Source organism: Megalobrama amblycephala, linkage group LG1, assembly GCF_018812025.1.
Source record: "Megalobrama amblycephala isolate DHTTF-2021 linkage group LG1, ASM1881202v1, whole genome shotgun sequence".
NCBI classification, from domain to species: Eukaryota; Metazoa; Chordata; class Actinopteri; order Cypriniformes; family Xenocyprididae; genus Megalobrama; species Megalobrama amblycephala.
This window is the reverse complement of record NC_063044.1, coordinates 56,395,596-56,423,267: the sequence shown is the minus strand read 5'-3', so window position 1 is coordinate 56,423,267 and position 27,672 is coordinate 56,395,596. Positions and strand designations below refer to the sequence as shown.

General features: G+C 36.5%; 2 protein-coding genes across 3 annotated transcripts in view; one reads left to right on the top strand and one right to left on the bottom strand.

The window, feature by feature from the left end:
- The window catches only part of abat (4-aminobutyrate aminotransferase), a 33,663-nt gene extending 22,955 nt beyond the window's left edge, over positions 1 to 10,708 (top strand). For both annotated transcript variants that reach the window (XM_048203077.1, XM_048203085.1), the window contains exons 14-16: positions 3,156 to 3,302; positions 3,564 to 3,675; positions 8,661 to 10,708. In XM_048203077.1, coding sequence (XP_048059034.1) covers positions 3,156 to 3,302; positions 3,564 to 3,675; positions 8,661 to 8,782 — 381 coding nt within the window. In that variant the 3' untranslated portion in view covers positions 8,783 to 10,708. The remainder of the gene's footprint in view (positions 1 to 3,155; positions 3,303 to 3,563; positions 3,676 to 8,660) is intronic.
- On the bottom strand, positions 10,697 to 27,041 carry carhsp1 (calcium regulated heat stable protein 1). The gene is made up of 4 exons (XM_048203138.1): positions 26,884 to 27,041; positions 13,563 to 13,779; positions 12,774 to 12,896; positions 10,697 to 11,380 (listed from the first exon to the last, which is right to left on the bottom strand). The coding sequence occupies exons 2-4, from the start codon at positions 13,751 to 13,753 to the stop codon at positions 11,218 to 11,220; spliced, it is 477 nt and encodes a 158-aa protein (XP_048059095.1). The 5' UTR covers positions 13,754 to 13,779; positions 26,884 to 27,041; the 3' UTR covers positions 10,697 to 11,217.
- Positions 27,042 to 27,672: the final 631 nt, after the last annotated feature.

The following is a 27,672-nucleotide window of genomic DNA, read 5'->3' as shown; positions in this document are numbered from 1 at the left end:
TCTAAATTCTAAGCCACAAAAAAATAAAAAATCTTGGACTACAAATGGCTAGAAAGACTAAATTACATAACTCATTGAATTAAAGACCATCTAAACAAAAGACTTTCAGTGAAGATATTGCTATTTTTTTTATTATTATTATTATTAATACACATAATACAACATTATAAAATAATAAATGAGTAATTTATTATTTATTAATAAAAATAACTTCAAATGAGCTTTATTGTAATTCCGCTACAAAGGAATGAATATACAAAGGAACATACAAAGGAATGAAATGTCATGCCTCACAGGACAGTGGTGCTACATATGTAAAAATATATAAACATAAACAGACATATAAATGTATAACACATAAAAACATAAATATATAACCTATATAAATCTCCTCTTAACTATATAAAGTAAACGTATAACCAGGATTTGACATTAACACCCGCCAAATGCAGGTGGTTTTCAGCAGTGGCGTGTAACACAGTCACTCCTAGTAGCCACTTTGGCAGGTTGAATTTTATATATAATATAATACATTTGTCAATTGTAGTCTTTTAAAAATGTATCTGAAATAATAGCCTCAACTGAAAAAAGTGTAATGTAGTGTTGTCAAAAATATAATATATATATATATATATATATATATATATATTAAATGCTTCCAATACTCATTTTCCACAGAATAGATAGACAATACTAGCTGCTCTTTCTCCCTCCCTCCCTCAGGGGAACGTCAGCTTTATCAACTGCGAATGTGAAACAGAGAATTCAGTGCTCATTTATACCAGGTGTCAAGCAGTGATTGGCCAGCGTTTTCATTTCTTTTTTTGCTGCTTATTGTGCTTAAACAGTCAAATACACACCAAATAATGTCAAAATGCCAGTCTTCATGAGTATTCAAGTAAACAGTGAATGACCGTAGGCAAGGCAATTTTATTTGTATAGCACATTTCATACACAATGGTAATTCAAAGTGCTTTACATAAAGAAGAAGAATAAAAATAGAACATAAGGAATAGAAAACAGAGAATTTTGCTATCTGGATGGAAGAGCTAGGAAGTTTCAGGGAGTTTTGTTGTTGTTGTTGTTGTTGTTGTTGTTGTTGTTGTTGTTGTCCATCAGAGTGGATCTAAATGGATCGTCCTCACACAACAGAACCACTGTCTAGCTACCTGTTAAGGCACTTCGAACTGATAAACAAAGTTTCAATCTCCCCTTTTGCCAAGACACCTCAAACTGCGCCACACAGCCCTAATCCCCCTTCCGGAGATATCTTATCTATGCAACGCAGTTCAAATTTCCCCTTTGGAAATTTCCCCCTTTGGAAAGTGTCCTGACTGTAATCCAGAGATATCTTAACCATGCACCATAGCTCAAATTTCCCCATGGTTTGTCCCCTTATCCAAATTTACCAAAATTTTAACTAATCACTTTCTTCCTAATTCTCCCAGCTCTTTCAAAAAGACAGCAATATCTAAAATGCATTAAAAGTAAAAAAATAACAAGATGATACATAAAAGATATAAAATACATTAAAAATGAAATAAAAACAGGAAAAGGAATTAAAAGAATAAAAAGATAATGCGTATAAAATAAAATGCAAACAGTTCGGACTTGGCACAGTGCTCAATCAGCAAATGCATAGATAAAAAGATATGTTTTGAGTCTGGATTTGAATGTGGTTACTGTTGGAGCACATCTGACCTCTTCAGGAAGCTGGTTCCAGCTGCGGCTGGTGTAACAGCTAAAAGCAGACTCTCCTTGCTTTGAGTGAACCCTTGGTATTTCTAAATGACTTGATCCTGATGATCTGAGTGATCTGTTAGGTTTATATTCTATGAGCATATCTGCAATGTATTGAGGTCTTAGGCCATTGAGTGATTTATAAACAAGTAACAGTACTTCAAAATCAAATGCAACTGGAAGCCAGTGCAAGGACCTGAGGACTGGTGTGATGTGTTCATGTTTTCTGGTTCTGCTCAGAATCATGGCAGCAGCGTTCTGTACGAGCTGCAGCTGTCTTATGGTCTTTTTGGGAAGTCCAGTGAGGAGTCTATTACAATAATCCACCCAGCTGGTGATGAAAGCATGAACAAGTTTCTCTAAGTCTTGACTGGAGACAAAGCATTTAATTCTTGCAATATTTTTGAGATGATAATATGCTGATTTAGTTATTGTCTTTACATGGCTACTGAAGCTCAGGTCTGACTCCAAAATCACACCAAGATTCCTGACTTGATTTTTAGTTGTTTGACCCCTAGAGTGAAGGTACATGTTCACTTTGAGAACTTCATCTTTGTTTCCAAACGCAATGACTTCAGTTTTGTCTTTGTTTAACTGAAGGAAGTTTAGGCACATCCAATTTTTTATTTCATCAATGCATTGACACAGGGAGTCAATGGGGCTGTAGTCGTTAGGTCGTAAACAGTTGAGAAGGAAAATGCATGTGTAACAGTATAATGGATCTGTGTGTCAGGTCTTAAAGTGACAGCAGCCTAATATACATGCTGCCAATTTATGAGGTAATGTTAAAAATATCTATATGGCAGTTTTTCCCTATGGTATTGATGTCAAAATTGTGGCCAGTCAAAATGCTGAGTAGCTAGTAACTTTGGAAAACCACTAGCCACGGTGGCTGATGGGCAAAAAAGTTAATTTCTTATCACTGCATAATCTATATAAACATATACTTTACATAAAACTTTAGACATTAAACTGTGGTAAACAGAAGACAGTGCAAAAGAGACATTTAGGGCAAAAACAGAGACAGTGCAAAGATGAAATAAAAATTAAAGTGTCCAGTGTCCAGAAAAATTAAAGTGACCAGTGCACATAGGGAGACACGAGAGTATTAACAATTATTATTACTATAGCAATACATTTTAAATTATGAAAAGAATAATTCTTATTTATAAATAAATTATTATCATTATTATTATTATTATTATTATTATTATTATTATTATTAAATATCTTGAAGGGATCTAAGTGTTTTTTTTTTTGTTTTGTTTTTTTGTTTTTTTTAACATAATTGTTTGACAAGATTTCTCTTTTGCCTATAGATAAACTACATTTTTGGTTGCATGACATGGCTTGAGTGAGAGAACACTTTAGTTACACAAGTAAGCTGTAAACTGACATGACTGTTTGCACATCAGCCCTACAGAATCTTCAACACCTGGATGGGAGACCCCTCAAAGAATCTGTTCTTATCAGAGGTGCTTAATGTGATCAGAAGAGAGAACCTTCTGGAAGAGGTGACGCGCTCCGGGAAGGCTCTGATGCAGGGCCTTTACGCACTGCAGGTACAGCCATTTTCATTTATATCCTTACATGACTGATTCCTCACATCACGAAAGGCTTTAAAACCTTTAATGGTTCTATCATGACGTTCATTGTTCATCTGAGGGGCGGCCTAATAACTCCTGCTGCCGGAGAGAGAACTAGAGCCTGTAATCGATCTTAGCAGCGTAATGACTGTTTGTTTTGAAGCTGTGGATTTATGTTACTTTCCACATTGTGAGCTGTGCATTTGTTTTAATGTCTCTCTGCTTCTCCTCATGTAGAACCAGTACCCTCATATCCTGAGTAGCGCCCGTGGCCAGGGTACATTCTGTGCCATAGATGCCTGCGACGATACCACACGCAACATTATCATGATGAAGGCCAGGAACAAAGGTAAGCTGTGGCCACCTTAGCCATCGCACACAAGGTTCAAAATCAACTTTATTTTTCCTGTCTTTGTTGAGAGAATTAAAAGAAACTGTAAATACAGTTGAGGCTGGTACATTTTTTTATATGAAAAGAAGACTTGCGCATAATACCTTGATGCGCAACGATAAACTCGCGTGACTTTGCCTCGAGTGGATGTGATTGGATAACTGGACTAACCAGTGGACTTATTTCCTTGCACAGAATCTCAAATGTTGGTTTGATCATTCTTAAATGTCTGAGACTTAGTCTTTCATCAGAATGATTTGCGTTCCAAACACCAGGCATTTATAACTTTTCATCTGTGTGCTCTGAGACGCAAGTCATTTATGATCGAGAAAAAAATTTATAGCAACGATTATAGCATCTTATATTTTTATTACAAATATTATCTAATATGCAATTTGCATTAATAATATTATTAACTTTTTTTATTGTTGTTGTAATTACAAATTGAGTATTAGATAATTAATATACAGCAATATGCTGCTGCGAACTTACACTCTAAAAAATAAAACATTGGTTCAACAAAAAAAAAATATGTTAAAGGTACAATATGTAAAATTTTTGAAGTAAAATATCCAAAAACCACTAGGGTAGTGTTATTTATTTTGTCCAGCTGATTACTAACAATATCTCTAATGTTTTCAACTACTTGTAAATCTTGAGAAAATTCCCATTCTAAACAGTGACACAGGGCAGTGCAGTCGCCTATCAATGACGTCAGTTACCCTTTGTTACCGCCTTTATTGACGTAGAAACCACATGACAACAGTGCCGTGGACAAATGCGGAAGTAGTGTCTAGCGTCCAGCAAACCACTAGCTTGCTTCAAGCAGTTCCTTATTTACTTCTTGCACGTTTTATGGTGGATTGTGTTATTTATTTATGGAACATAATTACTGTTTACCATCTGCCGCTGGTTCTGTCGACAAGGACAGCTCCCGTAAACTCATGACCGGAAAAGCGGAAGCGGCGCCGGTGACTGTGTCATAATAAAAGTCCCGCTGCTCGTGAGGCGTGTGTTGATCAATCGCTCCAGCTCCTCGTTCAGCTCCCGCAACACTCGGTCCTGTTCTGCTTCATACTATAGTAACGTTAATAATCGCATCCACGAACGTGAGTTCTTCCAGACTCCAATCCCTATTCTTTTGCACCGTCCGTTGAGATGGAGACCACATGTCCCAAGTTTCCGCTCTAAAACTTGGCGTCATCAAACTACGCCTTTGTTTTGAATAGGCTTCTAGCGACCTGTAGCGGAAAAAAATATCACAAATTGTACCTTTAACGTTTTCCACTAGAATTTTTAACTTAAGCCAATTGGGAGAATTACATTAATTCAAAGCAATATTTTGAGTTGATCCAACATAATGTTTTAAGTGAGGTGAAGACGCTTTTTGGACACAATAAAACGCATTTCTAAGTAACATGAACTTAATTGTCCACATGAATGCAACTATTTAAGTTGATCCAACATAATGTTTTAAGTAAGGTGAAGACGCTTTTTGGACACAATAAAACGCATTTCTAAGTAACATGAACTTAATAATTGTCAACATGAATGCAACTATTTAAGTTGATCCAACATAATGTTTTAAGTAAGGTGAAGACGCTTTTTGGACACAATAAAACGCATTTCTAAGTAACATGAACTTAATAATTGTCAACATGAATGCAGCTATTTAAGTTGATCCAACATAATGTTTTAAGTAAGGTGAAGACGCTTTTTGGACACAATAAAACGCATTTCTAAGTAACATGAACTTAATAATTGTCAACATGAATGCAACTATTTAAGTTGATCCAACATAATGTTTTAAGTAAGGTGAAGACGCTTTTTGGACACAATAAAACGCATTTCTAAGTAACATGAACTTAATAATTGTCAACATGAATGCAGCTATTTAAGTTGATCCAACATAATGTTTTAAGTAAGGTGAAGACGCTTTTTGGACACAATCAAACGCATTTCTAAGTAACATGAGCTTAATAATTGTCAACATGAATGCAACTATTTAAGTTGATCCAACATAATGTTTTAAGTAAGGTGAAGACGCTTTTTGGACACAATCAAACGCATTTCTAAGTAACATGAACTTAAATAGCTGCATTCATGTTGACAATTATTAAGTTGATCCAACATAATGTTTTAAGTAATTTGAAGATGCTTTTTGGACACAATAAAACACATTTCTAAGTAACATGAACTTAATAATTGTCAACATGAATGCAACTATTTAAGTTGATCCAACATAATGTTTTAAGTAAGGTGAAGACGCTTTTTGGACACAATCAAACGCATTTCTAAGTAACATGAACTTAATAATTGTCAACATGAATGCAGCTATTTAAGTTGATCCAACATAATGTTTTAAGTAAGGTGAAGACGCTTTTTGGACACAATCAAATGCATTTCTAAGTAACATGAGCTTAATAATTGTCAACATGAATGCAGCTATTTAAGTTGATCCAACATAATGTTTTAAGTAAGGTGAAGACGCTTTTTGGACACAATCAAACGCATTTCTAAGTAACATGAACTTAATAATTGTCAACATGAATGCAGCTATTTAAGTTGATCCAACATAATGTTTTAAGTAAGGTGAAGACGCTTTTTGGACACAATCAAACGCATTTCTAATTAACATGAACTTAATAATTGTCAACATGAATGCAGCTATTTAAGTTGATCCAACATAATGTTTTAAGTAAGGTGAAGACGCTTTTTGGACACAATAAAACGCATTTCTAAGTAACATGAACTTAATAATTGTCAACATGAATGCAGCTATTTAAGTTGATCCAACATAATGTTTTAAGTAAGGTGAAGACGCTTTTTGGACACAATCAAACGCATTTCTAAGTAACATGAACTTAATAATTGTCAACATGAATGCAGCTATTTAAGTTGATCCAACATAATGTTTTAAGTAAGGTGAAGACACTTTTTGGACACAATCAAACGCATTTCTAAGTAACATGAACTTAATAATTGTCAACATGAATGCAGCTATTTAAGTTGATCCAACATAATGTTTTAAGTAAGGTGAAGACGCTTTTTGGACACAATCAAACGCATTTCTAAGTAACATGAACTTAATAATTGTCAACATGAATGCAGCTATTTAAGTTGATCCAACATAATGTTTTAAGTAAGGTGAAGACGCTTTTTGGACACAATAAAACGCATTTCTAAGTAACATGAACTTAATAATTGTCAACATGAATGCAGCTATTTAAGTTGATCCAACATAATGTTTTAAGTAAGGTGAAGACGCTTTTTGGACACAATCAAACGCATTTCTAAGTAACATGAACTTAATAATTGTCAACATGAATGCAGCTATTTAAGTTGATCCAACATAATGTTTTAAGTAAGGTGAAGACGCTTTTTGGACACAATCAAACGCATTTCTAAGTAACATGAACTTAATAATTGTCAACATGAATGCAGCTATTTAAGTTGATCCAACATAATGTTTTAAGTAAGGTGAAGACGCTTTTTGGACACAATCAAACGCATTTCTAAGTAACATGAACTTAATAATTGTCAACATGAATGCAACTATTTAAGTTGATCCAACATAATGTTTTAAGTAAGGTGAAGACGCTTTTTGGACACAATCAAACGCATTTCTAAGTAACATGAACTTAATAATTGTCAACATGAATGCAGCTATTTAAGTTGATCCAACATAATGTTTTAAGTAAGGTGAAGACGCTTTTTGGACACAGTCAAACGCATTTCTAAGTAACATGAGCTTAATAATTGTCAACATGAATGCAGCTATTTAAGTTGATCCAACATAATGTTTTAAGTAAGGTGAAGACGCTTTTTGGACACAGTCAAACGCATTTCTAAGTAACATGAACTTAATAATTGTCAACATGAATGCAGCTATTTAAGTTGATCCAACATAATGTTTTAAGTAAGGTGAAGACGCTTTTTGGACACAATCAAACGCATTTCTAAGTAACATGAACTTAATAATTGTCAACATGAATGCAGCTATTTAAGTTGATCCAACATAATGTTTTAAGTAAGGTGAAGACGCTTTTTGGACACAATAAAACGCATTTCTAAGTAACATGAACTTAATAATTGTCAACATGAATGCAGCTATTTAAGTTGATCCAACATAATGTTTTAAGTAAGGTGAAGACGCTTTTTGGACACAATCAAACGCATTTCTAAGTAACATGAACTTAATAATTGTCAACATGAATGCAGCTATTTAAGTTGATCCAACATAATGTTTTAAGTAAGGTGAAGACGCTTTTTGGACACAATCAAACACATTTCTAAGTAACATGAACTTAATAATTGTCAACATGAATGCAACTATTTAAGTTGATCCAACATAATGTTTTAAGTAAGGTGAAGACACTTTTTGGACACAATAAAACGCATTTCTAAGTAACATGAACTTAATAATTGTCAACCAAGCACCGCTTGTCACCATGATGGTAAATCTCCAAAAGCCCACATTAACAGAAACTCTTCTAAATTAGCATAACAAAACACTAATTACTGCTAAATCTCCCTTACCATTAATCTTGTGCAAAAAAAATTATATAACACTTAATTTTAGCATTTACTCTTTTAAACTGACAAGTCATGATAGTATATCGAATCAATAGGCATAATTTGTGTGTCATCCAAGCTCAGTAAAATAACAATTACAAGTAAAAAGTCTAACAGCATTTCAGAACTTGATTTTTTTTATTTCACAACAATATATATAAGTAATGACTAAAGGTCCCCTGAATTAGTTTTTAGAGTGTACATGGTGCGAACAAGGTCTAAAATTAACACTGTTGTTATTATTACATTTATAAAATACAACAAAATAATAATAACAACAACAAATAGTGATAATTTTAGACTCTGTCTGCACAAGATGCAGAGGCTTTATGCTCTCTAAAATAAAAATCTTCTGTTTATCTGACCAGGTGTGTTTTTGGGTTCCTGTGGAGAAAGGTCCATCCGTTTCCGCCCCGCTCTTGTCTTCAAGGAGTACCATGTCCATCAGCTCCTGAACATCCTGAACGACGTTCTGGCTGAGCATAAATAGAGTTCTGGCTGCCAGGTCGGCCTTGATTATGAAACATATAGGGGTCCAAGCCCACTCAAGGGTTTATACCAGCCTGTCACAATTAATTGATCACCGTCTTTCTCTCTCTTTCCGTCCGCTCTCTTCCTGTCATGTCTAATTAAGAAGTAAAAAAAATCTGTTTTCTATCTCTTTTTATTTAGCTGATGCAGATTTTGCCCTGCTGCTACATTGCCCCCCCACCTCCCTTTTTTTTTCTTTTACCAAGGGTGGGCAGATTGAAGATCTGAAGGAGTATACAGGAATTATCCCAATAGTATTGCCCCCAATTCAGCATCACTCAAATGATATATTAAAAAAAAATCTCTCTTGCTGATGTCGCAACTTCGTTTGTGAACAGTAAGGTTATTCAAGACCAGAAAGTTTCACAAAAAGTCCTTTGATTTGAAAGTCAGTTGAATAAAGCAATAGAGACCTCAGAGATAGTACAGGATTGCAATATTTCTTATTTCCCTGTATATGTCAAATAAAAACAGTCCGGGTCTGAGCTTTTGGAAGTTAACATGAAAAGATGAGTGGTCACTGTGTATGACATTAAAACTACATGAAAGTAGTTACTACTGTCTTATTAATTATATCATTTATTAAGCTAAAATAGAACTATTTTAGTATCTATAAAGAAATGGCTGCACTGGAAATGTCTAGTTTGTAATTTTGCATGACGACAGATTGAATGAGTACCTGAATATTACGGTCCTCTCTGAATTAAAAGCATGTGTGAAAGACAAGTCGTGGAAGCATTGTTGGACTGATTGCGTCTCGAGGCGCTGGAGAGAGCTGATGGAAAGCTGGAAAAAGTGAGAAGGTACAGAGAACTATAGAGCCTCTATTCCCATTTAAACAGGATGTCTGTTGAGCCAATAACCTTCAAGCAATCAGAAAGTCCCTTTTATTGAGGTGGCTGTTTTACTGTAATGTTCCTCAATCATAAAGAGCCATTGTCGTTACTGTGATGCGAAGCCTCTGATTTGAATCCCAGTGAGATGAACAGAATGATGCCAGCACAAAACATTTAAAGCACAACCTGCTGTGGTAATGTGAGGGCTTATGTTGCAGCATTAACAGGATTTCATAATTGACAATGAAAGATATATATTTTAACAGCCGAACGTCTACCTGATAGAACAGAAATCCGCCAGAACACGTTTTAAAAGCACAAGCTTGGGGCCGCTCAGCTTAGCGTCCATTCTCTGCTCAGGTGAACATGATCCCCTCATGTTTCTTATTACAGGCCATGTAATAAAAAGGTATGTGGTAGATAACATCTACAAGGTCATCTTTACTTAATGGCTATCACAGCCTATAAATGGTTATCATCCTTGGGGTGATTCTCCTGTTCCAGTTGCTCCAAGCTGAAAGAGTGAACATCCCTTCAGCTTGGTTTGTTTCAGTCGTCCTTTCCTTTTTAAATAAACCCCAGTATGTACTTAATGTAGTGAGATTATGCAATGCTCATTGTGTAAGCTTTGTTAGTGAAGACCACGTTGTTTACAGCCGAATCAGTTCCTTATTTAACTGACATTAACTCTTCAAATATAAATGTATAAAATCACAAACTCTCTAACAGTGTTATTCCTTTGTGATATTGTGTCCCATGTCAGTGTAATGTAGAAATGTTTTGGATGCCTTTTAAATGTTCCTTTTTAATGTTGTGGACAGGCAGCAACAGTGACTCGAGATGTAAAAGCTGTGTCTGTTTGTACTCGGCAAAGTTAGTATTTAATTGAGAAATGTGTATTGTTGATACCCATATTAACAACTACAAAAAACCTGCAAATTGTTTACACTGTTATATGTAGTAAAATTAGAAAAAAAATATTGAGATAATTTCTACATAAAACCTTAATGTTGTCTGAGGAAGTTATAAAATAAATATGACAATTTGAAGAATATTTTATTGTCTTTCTTTGAAGCAGGAATCACATACACATGAAAAATGATCAATGATCAAAATGATATATTTTCACAATGTAAACATACATGGTGAACATGTTTTTTTTTTTTTTTTCAGTGAATGAAAAAAAACAGGGAAATCTACATATTAGATATGCGTTAAGGCTTCCTGTTAAGAATGCACGATCAGTTCTTAAGAGTATTCAAATCAATCAGCAATTCAAAGATGGTTAATGTAAGTACAACTGACTGCTGTTCATGCCACATAATCAAACACAGACCAAATAATAAAGAGAATTTCAAACAAACTCCTTTCCTGAACCTAAATAAAGGAAAAAAGACATTTACATTTGTCTTGGAGTTGTGCCATCTTGTCACACACAGCACTTAAAGGCATTCATTTATTCAGCCCTGTTCCCCCCCCAAACCTCCAGAAAAGAAACAGAAACCCTTTTTGATATATCATACAGTTCCGAGTCAGAGAGCTGCACTTCTTAAGGACCTCATGATTCGAACACCACTCCTGACCAGGTCTCATGCTTTGTGCCTGGTGCTAAATGAGTGATGGTCACCTCGACGGCCTGGATCTTCTCATGTTTGGGTGGAATAGAGCAGATCTTGTAGCTAACTTCATCTCCTTCCACAGGCACATATTCACCCTCGATGCTGTTGGAAGAATGGAGATCATCAGCAAAACGTGTTTGACTAAATCCAGTAAGTGCAAAGACGTGTTTAAAAAGTGCACATTTCAGATTGGAAATGTGCATATATATATATATATATATATATATATATATATATATATATATATATATATATATATATATATAGGCAAAAAGGTGTAAATGCTCATCTGTGAGTTTCCAACATTCTGTGAATCATAACATAATTTGATGTACTGAATGTTTGAACAGCGGGCAGCTGGCAAATCTATCTGTTTTTCCACTAGTCAAACACACTTGATCTGAAAGAAGCCAGTCTAGCAGTCTTATCTCTCACACTCAAGTATTTAACTTACCCCTGACCCCAAAACCTTTCACAAACTCCACATGTTTCTATTACCAAAAGCCCCTCCTTCATGATCAGTTCAAATACAGTGGGACCACTAACATTTATGAGCTAATTTGGGCTGCATATTAACGTTGATAGTGCTTTGTGATAGAAATATTTTATGTAAGGCCAAAGACCCAAAAAGTGCTTAACACAGTATAACTAACAGTCATATGATTAGCTTAGATCCTTACAAACTAAATCACCAGAACATATGTGATACCGGACCACAAAACCAGTCATAAGGGTCAATTTTTTGAAATTGAGATTTATACGTCATCTGAAAGCTGAATAAATAAGTTTTCCACTGATGCATGGTTTGTTAGGATAAACAGTATTTGGCCGAGATACAACTATTTGAAAATATGGAATCTGAGGGTGCAAAAAAAAAAAAATCAAAATATTGAGAAAATCGCCTTTAAAGTTGTCCAAATTAAGTCCTTATCCACTAACAAAAATACATTTTTGACATATTTAAGGTAGGAAATTTACCATGGAACATGATCTTGATATCCTAATGATTTTTGGCAAAGAAAAATCAATAATTTTGACCCACACAATGTATTGTTAGCTATTGCTACAAATATACCCGTGCAACTTATGAGTGGTTTTGTGGTCCAGGGTCACATATCACGGTGCAGAAGACTTGAATGACACTGATTTTTACTCAACTAAGATTTAAATGTGCATGTATTTTTCAATTAACTGAGACTCGTGACCAGTGATCTCCCGGCCGTAAATGAAACTTAATTTCTGCAAAGAGCAACTTGGAAGTTGGGTCAGGTGTATGCGGCGCAGCTACGGAATAGAAGTACTAAAGATTCTACACTCAAAAGACAACAAAAGTGAAAAATTTCCACAACAGTTTACATCTGCTTCACTGATAATCAAGGTGTTGTTAATACTTGTGATTCAGATTCAGCTGGGTTTGTGGTGGAATGTGTGTTGGCTTTGATGTAGGAGCATGAAATCTTGTTGAAGGCTGAAGATGTTTGCCCAGTGAACTCACTCAGATATGTGCACAAAGATGTCATTGCCTCCATCTGATGGTGTGATGAAACCGTGTCCTTTGGAACGTGAAAAGCACTTGCAGACCCCACTGAAGACCGGCCCCTCAGCTGCACGCGCTGCACTGTCGGGGGAGAGGAAAATGTTATATATTATATAAAGCACTTTATAATGTAAAAAATGTATAATGTTTAAAAAAGCTTTCTATTTGAATTAAACTATTATTTTGCACTTTTGTAAAAATTTATCACCTTTTCCACAAAATTAAGCAGCACAACTTTTTTCAACAGTGATAATAAGAAAAGTTCATTGAGCAGCAAATCAGCAGAAAACTTCAGAAATCAATCATTTCTGAAGGATCATGTGACACTGAAGACTGGAGTAATGATGCTGAAAATTCAGCTTTGCCATCACAGGAATAAATTACATTTTAAAATATTTTCAAATAGAAACTACTTAAATTTTTATTATATTTTTTGAGCATTAAAAAAAAATATCTTACTAAAGCCCAAACATTTGAACAGTATTGTGTATAGAGCAGGGGTGTCCAAACTTGGTAGTGGAGGGCCACTGTCCTGTAGAGTTTAGCTCCACCTTGCCTGTCTGGAAGTTTCTAGTATAGTAGTAAGACCTTGATTAGCTGGTTCAGGTGAGTTTAATTGGTGTTGGAGCTTAAAATCTGCAAGACAGTGGCCCTCCAGGAGTAGGATTGGACATCCCTGGTATAGATACATGCATATGAAATCAAAAACAGTCGATGGTTCTGTGGATGATGTGCTGCTGTACTCACGCTGAGCATGTGCGGTTGCGGCGGGTTGGCAGGGGGCTGGGAATCAGGTAGCCCCTCATGGGGGAGGGCGACCGGTCTCTGTGGCGGCAGGCAGGCAGACGCAGAGAGCTGGGGGACACCGGAGAGATCGGCGACAGCGGGGACAGAGGAGGGGTGGTGGCCTTCACAGGAGATGATGCTTCTGAAGACATGATGACGGTGGGACACTCAGAGGACACTGGGAAGGCAGAAAAGGCGAGAAGCTTTACTTTTTAAAACTGAAATATGTATTTCCCTTTAAAATAAAAAATAAAATAAAAAACACACATACCAATTGTCTGCATGTGTACATGAACCGAAAACAAAAATAGTGCAAATAGCACACAAGAACAGGTTCTGTCTCCCGAGGACAGAGTGATAAACGTGACTGCAAAATGGATTTCTGTGAAATGTAGGCCGGGGTGAAAATTTTTATATTATGACTTGAGGTGTTGCAATATATAAAAGTATTGATGATGTGATATTCAATAAAATGGAATATTATTATCATCATGTTAATCCTACACATAGGATAATATCATAAATAATTCAGCGCCAGCAACTATATGGTTGACACCCATCATGAAACAGAAAAAAAAGACAACGACACAGTGTTTAGCTTCTACTGCTGCACAAAATTTTGTGACAAAAGGAGGAAATGAAAGCGAAACACTCTAACCACACCTGAAAAACATCAAATTGAACTCACCACTGTGGGAGTTTTTTGGATTCCGTAAGAAAGACAGGCTGTTAGACAGCCCAGTCTGCAGGAAGTGGCGATCGATAGTAAGTTATTTTTGTACAGCTTTTTTGAGTGTGATTCACTGGCCCAAAAATAGAACACACAAAATAAAGTAAAAAAATGTATTTGACAGATGGCATTATTTCCCCCCCCAACCATCCCCAGCAACCATTGATATATGCAGTTATGTTCTAGTAATTAATCAAGTCAATTTTCACAATTTTCAATCTTGTTAACATAACTTACTGGGTATATTACAAGCAACCCTCAACATAAAATTATCCAAAATGGTCACAATCACAATTTGTCCATAATCTCCAGTGAGTTCACAGGTACAGCAATCAATAAGATGATGTGGTATTTGTTCATCACAAACAAATACCCGATTCCCTTCCTTTTGAGAATTTTCTACTGCTGAAAAACAGACAAAAATAATGCAATTCCTCTGATGGCTGGCCTGTGATACTGACACAGATCTCGGCTAACTCAATGTCTCTAGTGTACACAGCAGTGGATGTAAGAGCGTGAGGGAGCCACCTGACAACCCAACACTGGATGACTCGGATCAGCAATTAGTTACTTTACTATTGAAACATGAGATATAAAGCCTGTATTTTCTTTTCCTGCTTCTAAATAAATACTGGTATAATATTCTGTATACAAGCTCCACTGTGTCTCTCATTTCAAATGATTAATTATGTTAATGTTAATTATTCATAATATTATTCATATACAATTTTAAACAGACTGAATGTCAACTGTGTTTGCCCTTTGATTTTATCTTTCAGTATTACCTGTTAATCACCAGCATTGAAACATAACCTCCAGCGGCCGCAGGCCACAGCTCCCATTTGCGACAGTAATGCGATCGTTCACTGTTGATGCTGCAGGCCACGCTCAGCCTTTGTTAGCCCTATCTGACAGATCCCCCCTGTCCAGAAATATATTACAAACCTGCTCTGCAGGCAGAGCATTTGGTCAGGCCACTAGAGGTTCGTGAAGGACTCGGTTGTGGGATCTGTTAACTAATGCACTGAGCGCCGGAGCGCTGCATGTTAACACAAATGGCCTGCGAAGGGTCAAGCATCCCCAGTAATCACAGCAGGAAATGGCACTGAATGCATAATTGCACGCCCTCCCCCACTGTCATCGCTCTCCTGTGGGCCATTACGGCCCACACAAATTGAGGAAGAAGAGCGGGATGACCAAGTAAGATGTGCCATATGAGCCATCTAAAGCATATTAAATAATAAATTGATTATTTCAAATCGCACCCAAGAAGTGGCAAATCGGCTTTCCAGGCACTCCCAGGCGGCTCTGCCACAGCAACACTGTACAAACGGTCCCCTCGAGAGATGCCAGATGAGAATGAGCCCCTTTGTACCTTTAGATGGATTACATCACCGCAATTATAGCTTTCTGCTGTCAGACTCAGCATGGCCCATAAACAGAAAACGAGGCCAATTATACAGAGCTGATTGTGTGTTGAGGTACTGATGCATGGGTGAACGTTCCCTTCAGCTCTCATTTGTTCCACATACATTAAAACAGCAAGATCTTATCATGCTTTTACATTACTATGTAAGAAATTATGAAGCTTCTATTCATATAAAGCAGTTTCTTTAGCAGTGGTTCTCAACCTTTGAAACTCCAATGGGTTTCCCATTACCAAAGACAATATTTGAAGACCAACCCCCTAAAGAGGCAATGATATTTCCTCTTGCACCCCTGCTGAAATGAAAACAAATGTGCTAAGGAGAAACTAGGGCTTTCATTACAATTAAAATAATTTTAATCTTTTTGTTACCAAAGCATTAAAGGATACAAGAAAAATGTAGAATTTGTTATTGTTAACACAAACCAAAATTTGCCATATGCTCCGCTAAAGTATATTCCTGAAGAGTGAAGAAACACCACAAACAAATTTGCTTGATCTGTTGCCAAATATTGAGTAAAAAAATGTCATGTCATGTCGACCTATACCTTGATTTTTAGCTTAGTAGTAGTAGTAGTAGTAGTAGTAGTAGTAGTAGTAGTAGTAGAAGCAGTACTTTTTATTAAAGAATAAGAATAAAAAAATGTGTATATAAACCTTGATTTTTAGTATTACTATTTTTTGGAATAAGTATTTAAAAATAAAAAGCTAAACAATTCTATGTATATACTATTCAAAAGTTCGAGATCGGGGAGATTTTTAATGTCTTTTATGCTCACCACGGCTGCATTTATTTGATTAAAAACAAAAAAAAACAAAAAAAACCAGTAAAACTGTAACACTGTGATATATTATTACATTTAAGTTAATTTTCATGACTCCAGTCTTCAGTGTCACATGATCCATCAGAAATCATTCTAATATGCCGATTCACTGCTCAATTAACATTTCTTATCAATGAAAATGTGATGTTTTTCAGAATTCTTTGAAGAGAAAGTTCAAATAAATGCTGTTCTTTTGAAATATAATTTTTTTGTAATGTCACTTTTGATCAGTTTAGTGCATCTTTGCTGAATCAAAGTATTTATTTCTTCCCCCCCAAAAAAAAACAACATACAACAAATAAATATATTTGCATTTGTTTTGTATGGAACTAGTTGGCAGGAAAATTGTCCATTCCAGCTTTTACCTCGCATGTTTTATTAGACAAAGGTCAACAGAGGGAGGAAGACATGACCTCAGGATGAGCATTGACCTCTACACTAAGGTCAGCTATGGAATTTACTGGAATTTCCCATTAACTCCACCTCCTACCAGAGTTTTCTGTTGAAAAGTCTGCCAGCGTAGGCAAATAACTCTCTCTGCCCCTAAACAACCACAATAGAGGCACTAAGCCATATTGTGAGCAGAGATCTGAAACTAGGCCATGGCAGTATGCAAAGTAGCACTATAGAACTGGTCTTTATAGACAAAATGTGATTTCAATTTACGTCTTTGAGGTCAATAAGGATTTACAATATTACCACAAGAAAGAAAAAACTTGATGCAGTATGGCAGAATCATGTACATTTGCATTGACATCACCTAACAGGAAACTTATGTCATGGCAGCAATGATGAAAAAAAAAACGCCCACAACAGCTACAAATAACTAGTTTAACAAAAGTAATGTCACAAGTTTACCTGCGTTTTCACATCACTATCTAGAGCTTTCAAGCCAAATGTTTAGCATACTCTTTACATGAAGCACACAAAGCATACAAAGTAAATGAAGCTTAGAAAGGCTGTGAACAATTCTGTCTTAAAGTACACAGAATCTCAATTTACAGAATATTAGAGGCCTTGACAATATTGGTGGGAGGGATAAACAACCTTAACAAAGAAGATTAAAAGTGGACATCACCAGGAGACAGTTATGCACGGTATGTAAAGGCTGATTTACTAATCTGCACCTGATCTAGCAACTGTAATAACAAGCAGCCCTGAAATCAATCTCATCTCTGCCCTTGACGTGACCGGGCTAGTCACCAGCAACAGTGTGCTCGGGTACAAGCACTGCTTGTTCTTCAACGAGAAAGCACAACCTTGCTTGTGTCAACCACCTCCCCCTCTTTTACTCCACCTGGAGCCTGTGTACAGTGGGCGGGGTTTCTATGAAGGTGGTGATTATAAACACTGCAGTGACGGAGAGATAAAGGGAATCCAAATGCTCCCCATCTGGATGGTAAGTTGCTAGGCTACAGAACAGCTGTGGGACATGTCCGGGAGAGGGATGGTCTATGAAACAGGATGGCGTGACAAGTACAGAGGTGGAAATGTTGCGTGGGTGACAATTTGCTGTTTGTTTGCACTCAAGAGATCACCTGAAGAGTTCCAGTTTATAAAGTACACAGGAAGTGAGCAGCATAGCTTTTATTGCCTTTTATTGCTTTTAATGATCCAATGAATGCACATTTCCAACAAAACAAAAGTTAAGGGATACACCTAACAGAATAAAACAACAATGATTATCACACCAGCATATTAAAAAACATCACACCAACCTCAGCACCAATAACATGCCCACTCTTGCCCATATTTTCCCACAGGACAACATGCTAAATGGATATAAACTGACAGATGAATTTAACAAAGAGTTTGTATGCATCATAGCCTGCAGCAGATGAAATAATGTGCCTACAATGACTAAGACCTCTGCAAGGTCTATACTCTGGATGCCTACATTCTCATCTATACTGTAGATGTTCCTACACACAGTGACGGCACACTATTGAATCCAGCCCACAGTTTCACAAGGACAAGGACAGCTCTGACTCAGATCCCTGCTGTTACAACTGCATTAAGTCGCATGAATGAAAGTGCAAACACAACTTTCTCCAGTGGTTTTATATTTGAGCACAATGAGTTTTAAACTTTTACATTTAGTCTCTACCATTCAAGAATGCCTTAATATTTCAATGACAGCAGTAGCAGTTACAGCAATGAGTCATTTCCTGTTTTTGTAGAGCCACGTGTGGCAGACATATGAATTTGGCCTGTTAGAGCACAGCAAGCTCAAGACACTGTCCATTGTTTATATGCACCAAACAAAAAGACAAGATACTCCTTGAAATGATCAAATACAACTTACTGCCTTAAAAGAACAGTCCACCATAAATGGAATTGAATTAAAACTTTCACTGAATAATTAAAATTTCACTAATAATTTATAAAGAATTTCATTTTTGTATGTTCCATGATATTAAGAAAATATTTACCCAAAAGAAAGTCATACAGGTTAGTAATGACATGAAGAGTGTGTAAACAGTTTTCACTTTTACATTAACTATTCCCTTAATCTAAATAAAAATTTGGTCACACTTTAGAACAGATTAGGGTCCAATTCTTTCCCACTATTAACTAACTATTAACTACAACTTTTGCCTCTAACTCCTAATAACTTCTTATTAATACTTGATAAGGTAATTAAGTTTAGAAACTGGGGAAGATTAAGGGATGTAGAATATGGTCATGCGGAATAAGGCATTAATATGCGCTTTATAAGTACTAATACACAGACAATATCCTAGTAATATACATGCTAATAAGCAACTTGTTAAAGCAACACCAGGGAACTTTTGGCGCTCTAACATTTGTTAAACAGAACTGCATGTGTCTTGTGGAAGAGCATTGTAGCCGGAGCTACTTCTCTCTGTTTGTGTCTATGACAAGTCACGTAGGTACTGGGCTACTCCACAGTGGTGCCAACACGACCAGTTTGAAATAGTCCGAACATAAACAGTAGTGATTCTGGATAAGATAAAAACACGGTTTGGAAAACGGATTCATGATGTACTTGCTTATTATATACATTTTTGAACAAAAAAAGTTACACAGTGTTGCTTTAATAGTGAGAATTGGACCCTAAACTGAAGTGTTACCAAAAATTCTTAATAGTCAAATTCATTTGCCCCAACAAAAACTAAACCACAAGTATCTTAATGCCACTGCTGAACTTGTGCACAAATTCGTTTGTGAAAATATTTGGGCCAAACCACAAAAACCAACAAGTTGATACAAGTTAACAGACCTATTTTGATTATTTAGAAATGCTAAATACATGAAGAAAAACAGGGAAGCAAAGCTTAGTTTTACAGGAAAGGACAGAGATCATGTTTGAAATGTCAGATTATGACGAATAGTTTGGTAACGTATCCAAATTTCCAAACAGCCTTGAGACAAAGAATTGCAGGAGGAAAAACAGGGAGGCAGGGACCTTCTGTTCAATCAAAGGACACAACCAGGAAACAGCTAATCAAATCCAGTATGGTAGTTTCCTCCTGCAATGATGGGTTTCCAACAACAGATTTATGATGAAAACAGCTTATTATGTGCGTTTATCCCAAAATAGATTTTAGTTTTATTCCAAACGCCTTAAATATAATATCCAGGTACATTTTATGGAATTGTTTTGTTAGAGGGAAACAATGCAATATATTTCTAGTTTAATTTTTTGTTTTTCAGAAATTCATCTTTAAAATAAATATCAGCTCTATGCAAAGTGACCCACATTAGTTTTTTTTTTTTAAGAAAATCTGTACAATTAACCTGTTCTAATATATTCATGGAGCCACAATGAGATCCCAATGCCATCTCACGACTAATTCGTACATACTTTACGAGGTGGCTAATTTGTACGATTTCTTACAACCTCACTCGTGAATTCATACAATTTGTCTGAACCCCAGTGACGGGTAGGATTAGGGGCGGGGTTAGGGGTAGGTCATTCGTACGAATTCATACGAATTTGGCAACTCGTAAAATACATACGATTTAGCAAAAAACGTACTAATTCGTACGAGTAAGGTAGTACGAATTAGCCACCTTGTTAAATACATACGAATTGCTGTGAGATCGGGTTGGAGATCCCCATATACCATACAGGGCCTTCAAAATGAAGATTATAAAAGAAAGGTTCAAAGGGGTCATGAACTGCATTGTTTTAAAGTTTTATAATGTTTCCTGGGGTGCACTTATAACGTTAGTATGCTTTTTACATCAAAATTTATCATAATTTAGAAATAAAAGGCAATTTTCCTACCCTGATTTTAGCCCTCTGATTTGAACAGTCTGTTTTAAGGAGCGTGTCTGCTGTGAGACTTCAGTGTAAACGCCCACTGCTGTGATTGGCTAACATCTTTCAATTTGAAATTGCTAAGTATTACTCTCTCGAAAACTTTTAGCATATTTTTACTATTATAGCTCTCAAGGTAATTAATCATGAAAAGTGTTGCATTACATTGTTGCATTAGATCGTGGCATGAAAGGTTGGAATATTAAAACAGTTACTTACATGTTGCATTACTGTCGAGTCCAAATCGTAAAAGTCTGTTTGCAAAGCCTGCGCCGAAATGCGACTGATTTACCAAAGAATCCACAGTGAAATACCGAATACAAATAAAGCTCAACTGAGACATTCACATTGTTGAAAATTAATTCCCTTTCAAAGGATCAATGCTAGGAATATGGTTATGTTATTTTTGTCCTGTATCTCTCTTTCCTCCTCATCTCACTAACACGCCAGTGGGCAGGGCTAACGTTGCAATGATGAAGTAGGCGTTAATTTCTTCTGCAGAGGAAGCGTTTCACTTATCTAAAGGCATATTCCAGGATCAGTCATTCGCTGGGCATGGTGTCAATAAAAGCTTTTATTGGACTAACAAGAACGTTTTCACTTCTGAAACTTACAGGATATTCTTATAGTATGATGACCTCTTATATATCAAAAGTTGATTTCCCAATTCATGATCCCTTTAAGAATCTGAATCGAAAAGGATATATTAAAATATCTTTAATACTTGGGTCGCAGTCATGCAAACTCTCAACATTTGCCTAAAATGTAACAAGGATTATTAAAGTCATCATATTTTTCTAATAGACCTACCAATCTCTGTGCAAAAATAAAATAATGATGCTGCCACCTTTCTTTAGTAATTTTCCTTCACCTGTACATTGGCTCCAAAAAGGTAAAAAGGTTGTAATTTTGACCTCCCTCTACAGTGGATTACTCAGCAAATATTCATCCATAGCATTTAATATTTTGGCATTCATGAGTATATATTTTTGTCTTACATCAAACATAAATAAATAATTTAGATGGGGAGGTTTCTGAAATCTGACACACAAAGACCCCATAGTTGTTGTCCTAAGAATAAAACTAATTCAGACATTTATTTTTGATACAATTATATAATAATTATGATAAAATTTGTTACAGTTTTGTGACAGTGAACAGATTGTGTAACCCTTTGAGACTTGAATATATGTTATTTTTCAGGACAATATTTCAAGGTTGGCCATTAGGTAGCTCTTCCAGAACCTGCGGAGAAAAAAAAGAAAAAAAAATCCAGAAACAGTACATCACAGATCAAGCAGCTTCTGATCAGAATCATGATTTTCTCTGGTACATAACAACAAAGAAACCGAAGTAGCATGGTAGGTAGACTCCGCCGGTTATAAGGTTCAGCCCACTTGGTATTGACTTGGTACTTGACTGAAGATTGCATAATATGAAGAGTTATGAAAGGCATAGGTCACACACAGGCTTGCAAAATATGATCTTTGTAAGAAATGTATATGACTTGTCTAGTTGAAAAGGCCAAATCTATTGTGTCAAGAGGCTTTGAACTAATTTTACATCTCAATAGTATTCTCTGGAAGTTCAAAACTTCAAGGTGCTTTCTGTAGAAACAATTAGCATAATTTGCAATTTCATTACCTCCTTCCTTATTGACTATGAGCTTAGTCTTGAGTGTGCAGTGCAACAGATTGTGCTAGTCTGTGTAAACAGATGATCAGATAGCTATCGGCAATAATCTTTAACTACATTCAAGCTGAGTTTTGATTACTCTTTGCTATCTTAATAAGTTAACAAGCTCTCTAGTAACTCAATGGTTGGATTAGCTATACAATGAAATATGTATTAATTCATATTTTTTAATATATACTAGGTCACATAAAATGGTTACACAGACACAGAAACCTTGATGAACAAAACCTCTGCCTGAATAACCTTGTAATTGTCTAATGAGGAAAGAGCACACTGCAGTATTTTCCAGGACAGTAATAGACTCAGTACACTATGACCTCTAGTTGTCTTTATAAGGTCCCAATGGGGTATGCGGTCACCCCTCCAAAATCCAATATTACAACTTGAGAACTATCAGTTACGTAACTGAAAGCATGGTCCAATGATCTAGGTAGAAATGAGTAAATAACACAATGTGTTCTTAGAGTAAAGACACAACATCATTTCTAAGACAAGAAATAGTGAAAAATAGTGGACATAAGCCAGGAAATTGTAAGCTCCAATGTAATCAGCCTTTTCCTTGTCCTTGTAGTTTACATATGAGTTTACAACGCATTAGAAATGATAAACTAAATGACAGCATCTTAAACATTCAAAGATAGGTCACCCAAAAATGAAATTCAAATGTTTTTTTTTTTTTTTATGGTGTATTCAAGTTTGTATTTATGAGTTGGGAAGACAACATCAGGTGCATTCAAATCACTTTGCTCTGAGCAAGACGGTGATGTTACTTTTCTAAGATTTTTAACTTTCTACAAAATGATATATAGGCTAAAAAAATCTGCATTGCTTTATAATTTTTGCTGAGTTCATAAGTGAAATTGTGTTTCAACTACTAATTTGAAAAGTGTTGTCTTGTGTAATGACAATGTGTGGAGAACATAAGTGAAGACTAAACTAGATGAATGAAGTTCACTACTTTCTTGTGTGCTTTATTGGTTACTAACTCTGGAGAGACAACAAATTGGCAATGAGGATTAGGCAATTTTTTTTCGCTATCGTTGTTCATAAAGATGGCTGTTGCTAACGTGTCTTTCCCGACTTTTATTCTGTCTTGCCCCGGTGAGGCTGCTATGCTGTTCAGCACATGGATGCAGATTGAAAATTACCTATTAGTCAGAGAATGCTTGGCCCGGATGAAAGACAGTGAGCTGTACTGCTTCACTGCCTTAGCGCAGAGGATTTTCTACTCATTGCCTAACACAGGTACAATGTATAAGGATGCAGAGGATGTGTCAAAAGCCTACTTCGTGCCAAAAGCTAACATGGTTGCTGAACGCCACGCCTTCCATAAATGCTTTCAGGCTCCTCACAAGACAGTTTTACAGAGCGTTGCTGCTTTGCGAGAGCTTGTTTCATGTGAGTTCAGGGCCAGTACTAACAAAATTATTTGAGATCAGTTAGTAGAGAGTGTGCTTAGCCTACGTATACATGAGACTTTTACAAGAAACAGATCTCACACTTTACAGAGCGGTTACAGTAGCAAGCCAGATTGAATCTGTTGCCGATTAGGCTAGATCCATTTCAAATTCCTGCCAAGTTACAATCTGTACAAGCAGTGCAGCACACAGTAAAACACAGAACAAGGGGAAATGTCATTTGCACCTCTTAATTCTGCTCAAGTGGGCAAGAGGAAGTCATGCTTTCGCTGTGGATCGGAGGCACATTTAGCTAACGGCATGAACTGCCCGGCTGCAACATGCAGAAAGTGTAAAGGGGGTGGGGGGACCATCTGAGCCGCTCAGCTCAATTATGCCATTGCACGATCCAAGTTGGACATTAGAACTTGACATCCACTTAGCATTACAGATGAGCGGATCTGCTTTTATTGTTGGAGTCACAGAGGAGGAACGCAGCACTCCAACAGTGGCCTCCACACCAGAGTCTTCAGCCAACATGGCCTCCGTGCCAGAGTCTCTTCACAATATGGCCGCCACTCCAGAGCCTCTTTACAACATGGCTGCCACACCAGAGTCTTCGGCCATCATGGACGCCACGCCAGAGTCTCCAGTCACCATGAACGTTGCACATGAAGCCATTAAGGTGGCCCCTATGCGAGTGAGACTGGCATCTGGCTTGGCGAACCCACCGTTGATGTCGGTGAGAGTGGCTGGCGTCCCGGTGGTCTCACACTTCAGAGCGCAGTCGCCTTAGAGGATCACTTTTCCGCACACTGTTCTCCAGCCCATGAGTCAGCTCCAAAACCCTTTCTAGCCCATGAGTCTGCTCCAGAGCCTGCTCCTGCCCCAGAGCCCAGTCCTGTGTTGGTTTCAGCCCATGAACTTCATGTTCCAAGGAGGTCCAAGGAGGTCGTCCCTAAGTTTTCTGTCTGCCCAAACATAACGACAGAGGTCTCTCTTGAATTGCCTGTCTGCACCAACATGACCAAGGAGGTCTTTCATGAACTTTCTGCCAGCACTGAGATGACCGCAGAGGTCAACCTAAAACACCTTGCAGGTCCCGTTATGACTATGGAGGACACCCTGCTTGATAGCTCCTTGGACACCCTTGAGCTCCCCCCCGCCCATCTCTCTGTGCTCTGAGTTACAGTTTCGTCTGATCAGCTGTGGTGGTCTACAGTTCCACCAGATCTGCCCTGGGGGTCTTCGGCTCCACTGCCATGCCTTGGTGGTCTTCTACATCGCCATGGGGAACTTTAGCCCTGTCTGCTCTGCTGTGGTGGTCTTCTTCTCCACAGTGGGGATCTTCAGTCCCGTCCGCTCTGCTGTTGTGGTCTTCTGCTCCACCACGGGGGTCTTTAGTCCCATCTCCGCAGCTGTGGTGGTCTTCTGCTCCACCATTAGGATCTTCAGCCTTCAATTTCTTCAGCCAACAATTTTATTCAATTTATGAAGGTGCTGTACGCTGAATTGTTATATTCTATTACAATTTACAATACTATTGTTATTGTACATTCAATTTAGCTAGTTTTATTGTAAATTAAAAATACTAATATCATTCATTTCAACAATATTACCATCAATACAGATTCTGTATTCATGGTGTTCGCCATGTTTTCTCACCGACACGCGAAAAAGAAAATCGTAATTACAACTTTGTTACAGCATTCATGTGCATGACTTGAATGACCCAAACCTGTAAGACTCACCGATTAGGATTTACCCGGATGTAAGACTCACCATTATATTTCAAGACATTTTAACAATTATATGACAACAGAAGTCTTGTCATATAGTGTACAAGTTGTATGAACCACCAGTTTGATACGGTTATGTTGCTTTTGGTTCATTTTGAAACTCAGTCCTCATTCAATGTGAGTGCATGGAAAACAGCAGCCAAATGGGAAAAAAACAACAACAATATAATATAAAAAATATTTAATTCTTCGACATGGTAAAGCAAAATTAAAGCAAAATCAAAACCTAGAGCTTCATATTTATGTCTTATGAATCCTAAAATAGTTAATGTAACTTTAATCAAAATCAAAATGTAACATGATCCACTTTGTGTAAGGTCTTAGGCAGACGTATCTGAATTTACTATACAATATGTTTATCAATCCGAACACTAGAAACACTTTATTTGAAGCTTTTTAATCAAAAGCAGCAAAGAACACAAAGTTACATTGTTATTTGTCCTGGTAAAACAAAACTGAAAACCAGAGCACACCTCTAGAGAGGATCTGTTTTTCACTGTCATCTCATGTCAGCAGGACTTCTGAAATACTGTGTCAATATCTGAGCAGCAGCAAAAGATTTTCAAGGCAAATATACCAGGATAAGTGTAACAGTCTTTCAACAAAACACCTTCATTACACGTAACGCATCTTTGCTGTATATTTCCTAGAATTGTGGCACATGTTTACTAGAAATTTTACTTCGACGAGCTGCGTTTTGACCCCTCCCTTCGTTCAACTAGTCTCTCTATGCATTAATTAAACCACTTTATTTCACTTACTTACTCAAACTTCCCACAAAAGCTCATATCTGGTAAAAGTAACATATTCCTTATATATATATAATATATATATATATATATATATTCAACATGAATATAGAATCATGGCAACGACCGAGCAAAGATGCAACAGATTAAAGTCAGAGACGTCTGAAAGAGATATTAATCAGTGTTTAGACTGTTAAATCTAAAACATTATAAATCTGAAATGTGGCAGATTTCAAACATCGACCATCTCTCGCTAAAATTCATTAATCTCTCGAATAATTCACGAGCATGCATAAGTCGCTTTTCTTTCACTTTCATAAAAGTCACTTTGTTTGAATATCATCTTTCATAAAAAGAATCACAGCATTACTCACCGTTTTTAAATGTGCACGAGCCAAAGAAAACAACTGCAGTTTGTTGGAAACAGAGGATAACGAAAAGCAGCCAAGAAAGAAAGTAGTTGCTTGTCGTTTGCTGGTCTCTCTCTGGCTGTGATTCGAATGAGGGTCCAAAGAGGCGTGACTAAACCGATGCCATCCAAAATTACATCATTAAATGACAATTACCGTAAAACTTCAAATATTCCGAGGCTGAAACGTAAACATAAATGAACATTCAAAACAAATAGTTGCACAATCTTTTTTTATTATTATTTCGCTCTTACCTGTAGGTCATCTCAAAATGCTCTTAATGCATGGCTCAAGTCTTAAAGGAAGAATAGACAAAGGGAGGGATGCAAATGGATAACAATACAACAAATAAACTTAATTTAAGTTGTGTACGAATTAAAAAAATCTCCTCTGGTCTACAATCCTCTCAGTGAACACTAGAGGGTGCTTGACAATAGTAGTCAACATTTGAAGTGGCTCAAAACCTTTAATCAAAGTTGTCCTAAAACCTTCTTCTTAGGACAACTTTGATTAACTTTTTTGACTAAATATTAGTCAAATGTTGACTGATAATTGGTAAAATTTCATTTCACCTACACATTTACCATCTTAGGGTTAGAATGTATTTTAACTGTAAGAGTATAAGACATTTCCCCTATTTTAATTCTTACTATCCACAAAATGAAAATGTCATACAATGAAATGTAAAACAATGTACCAATTCACAAGAATGCAACCTGTTAAAAACAGACTAGAGAAGAATTGTAGATTTAC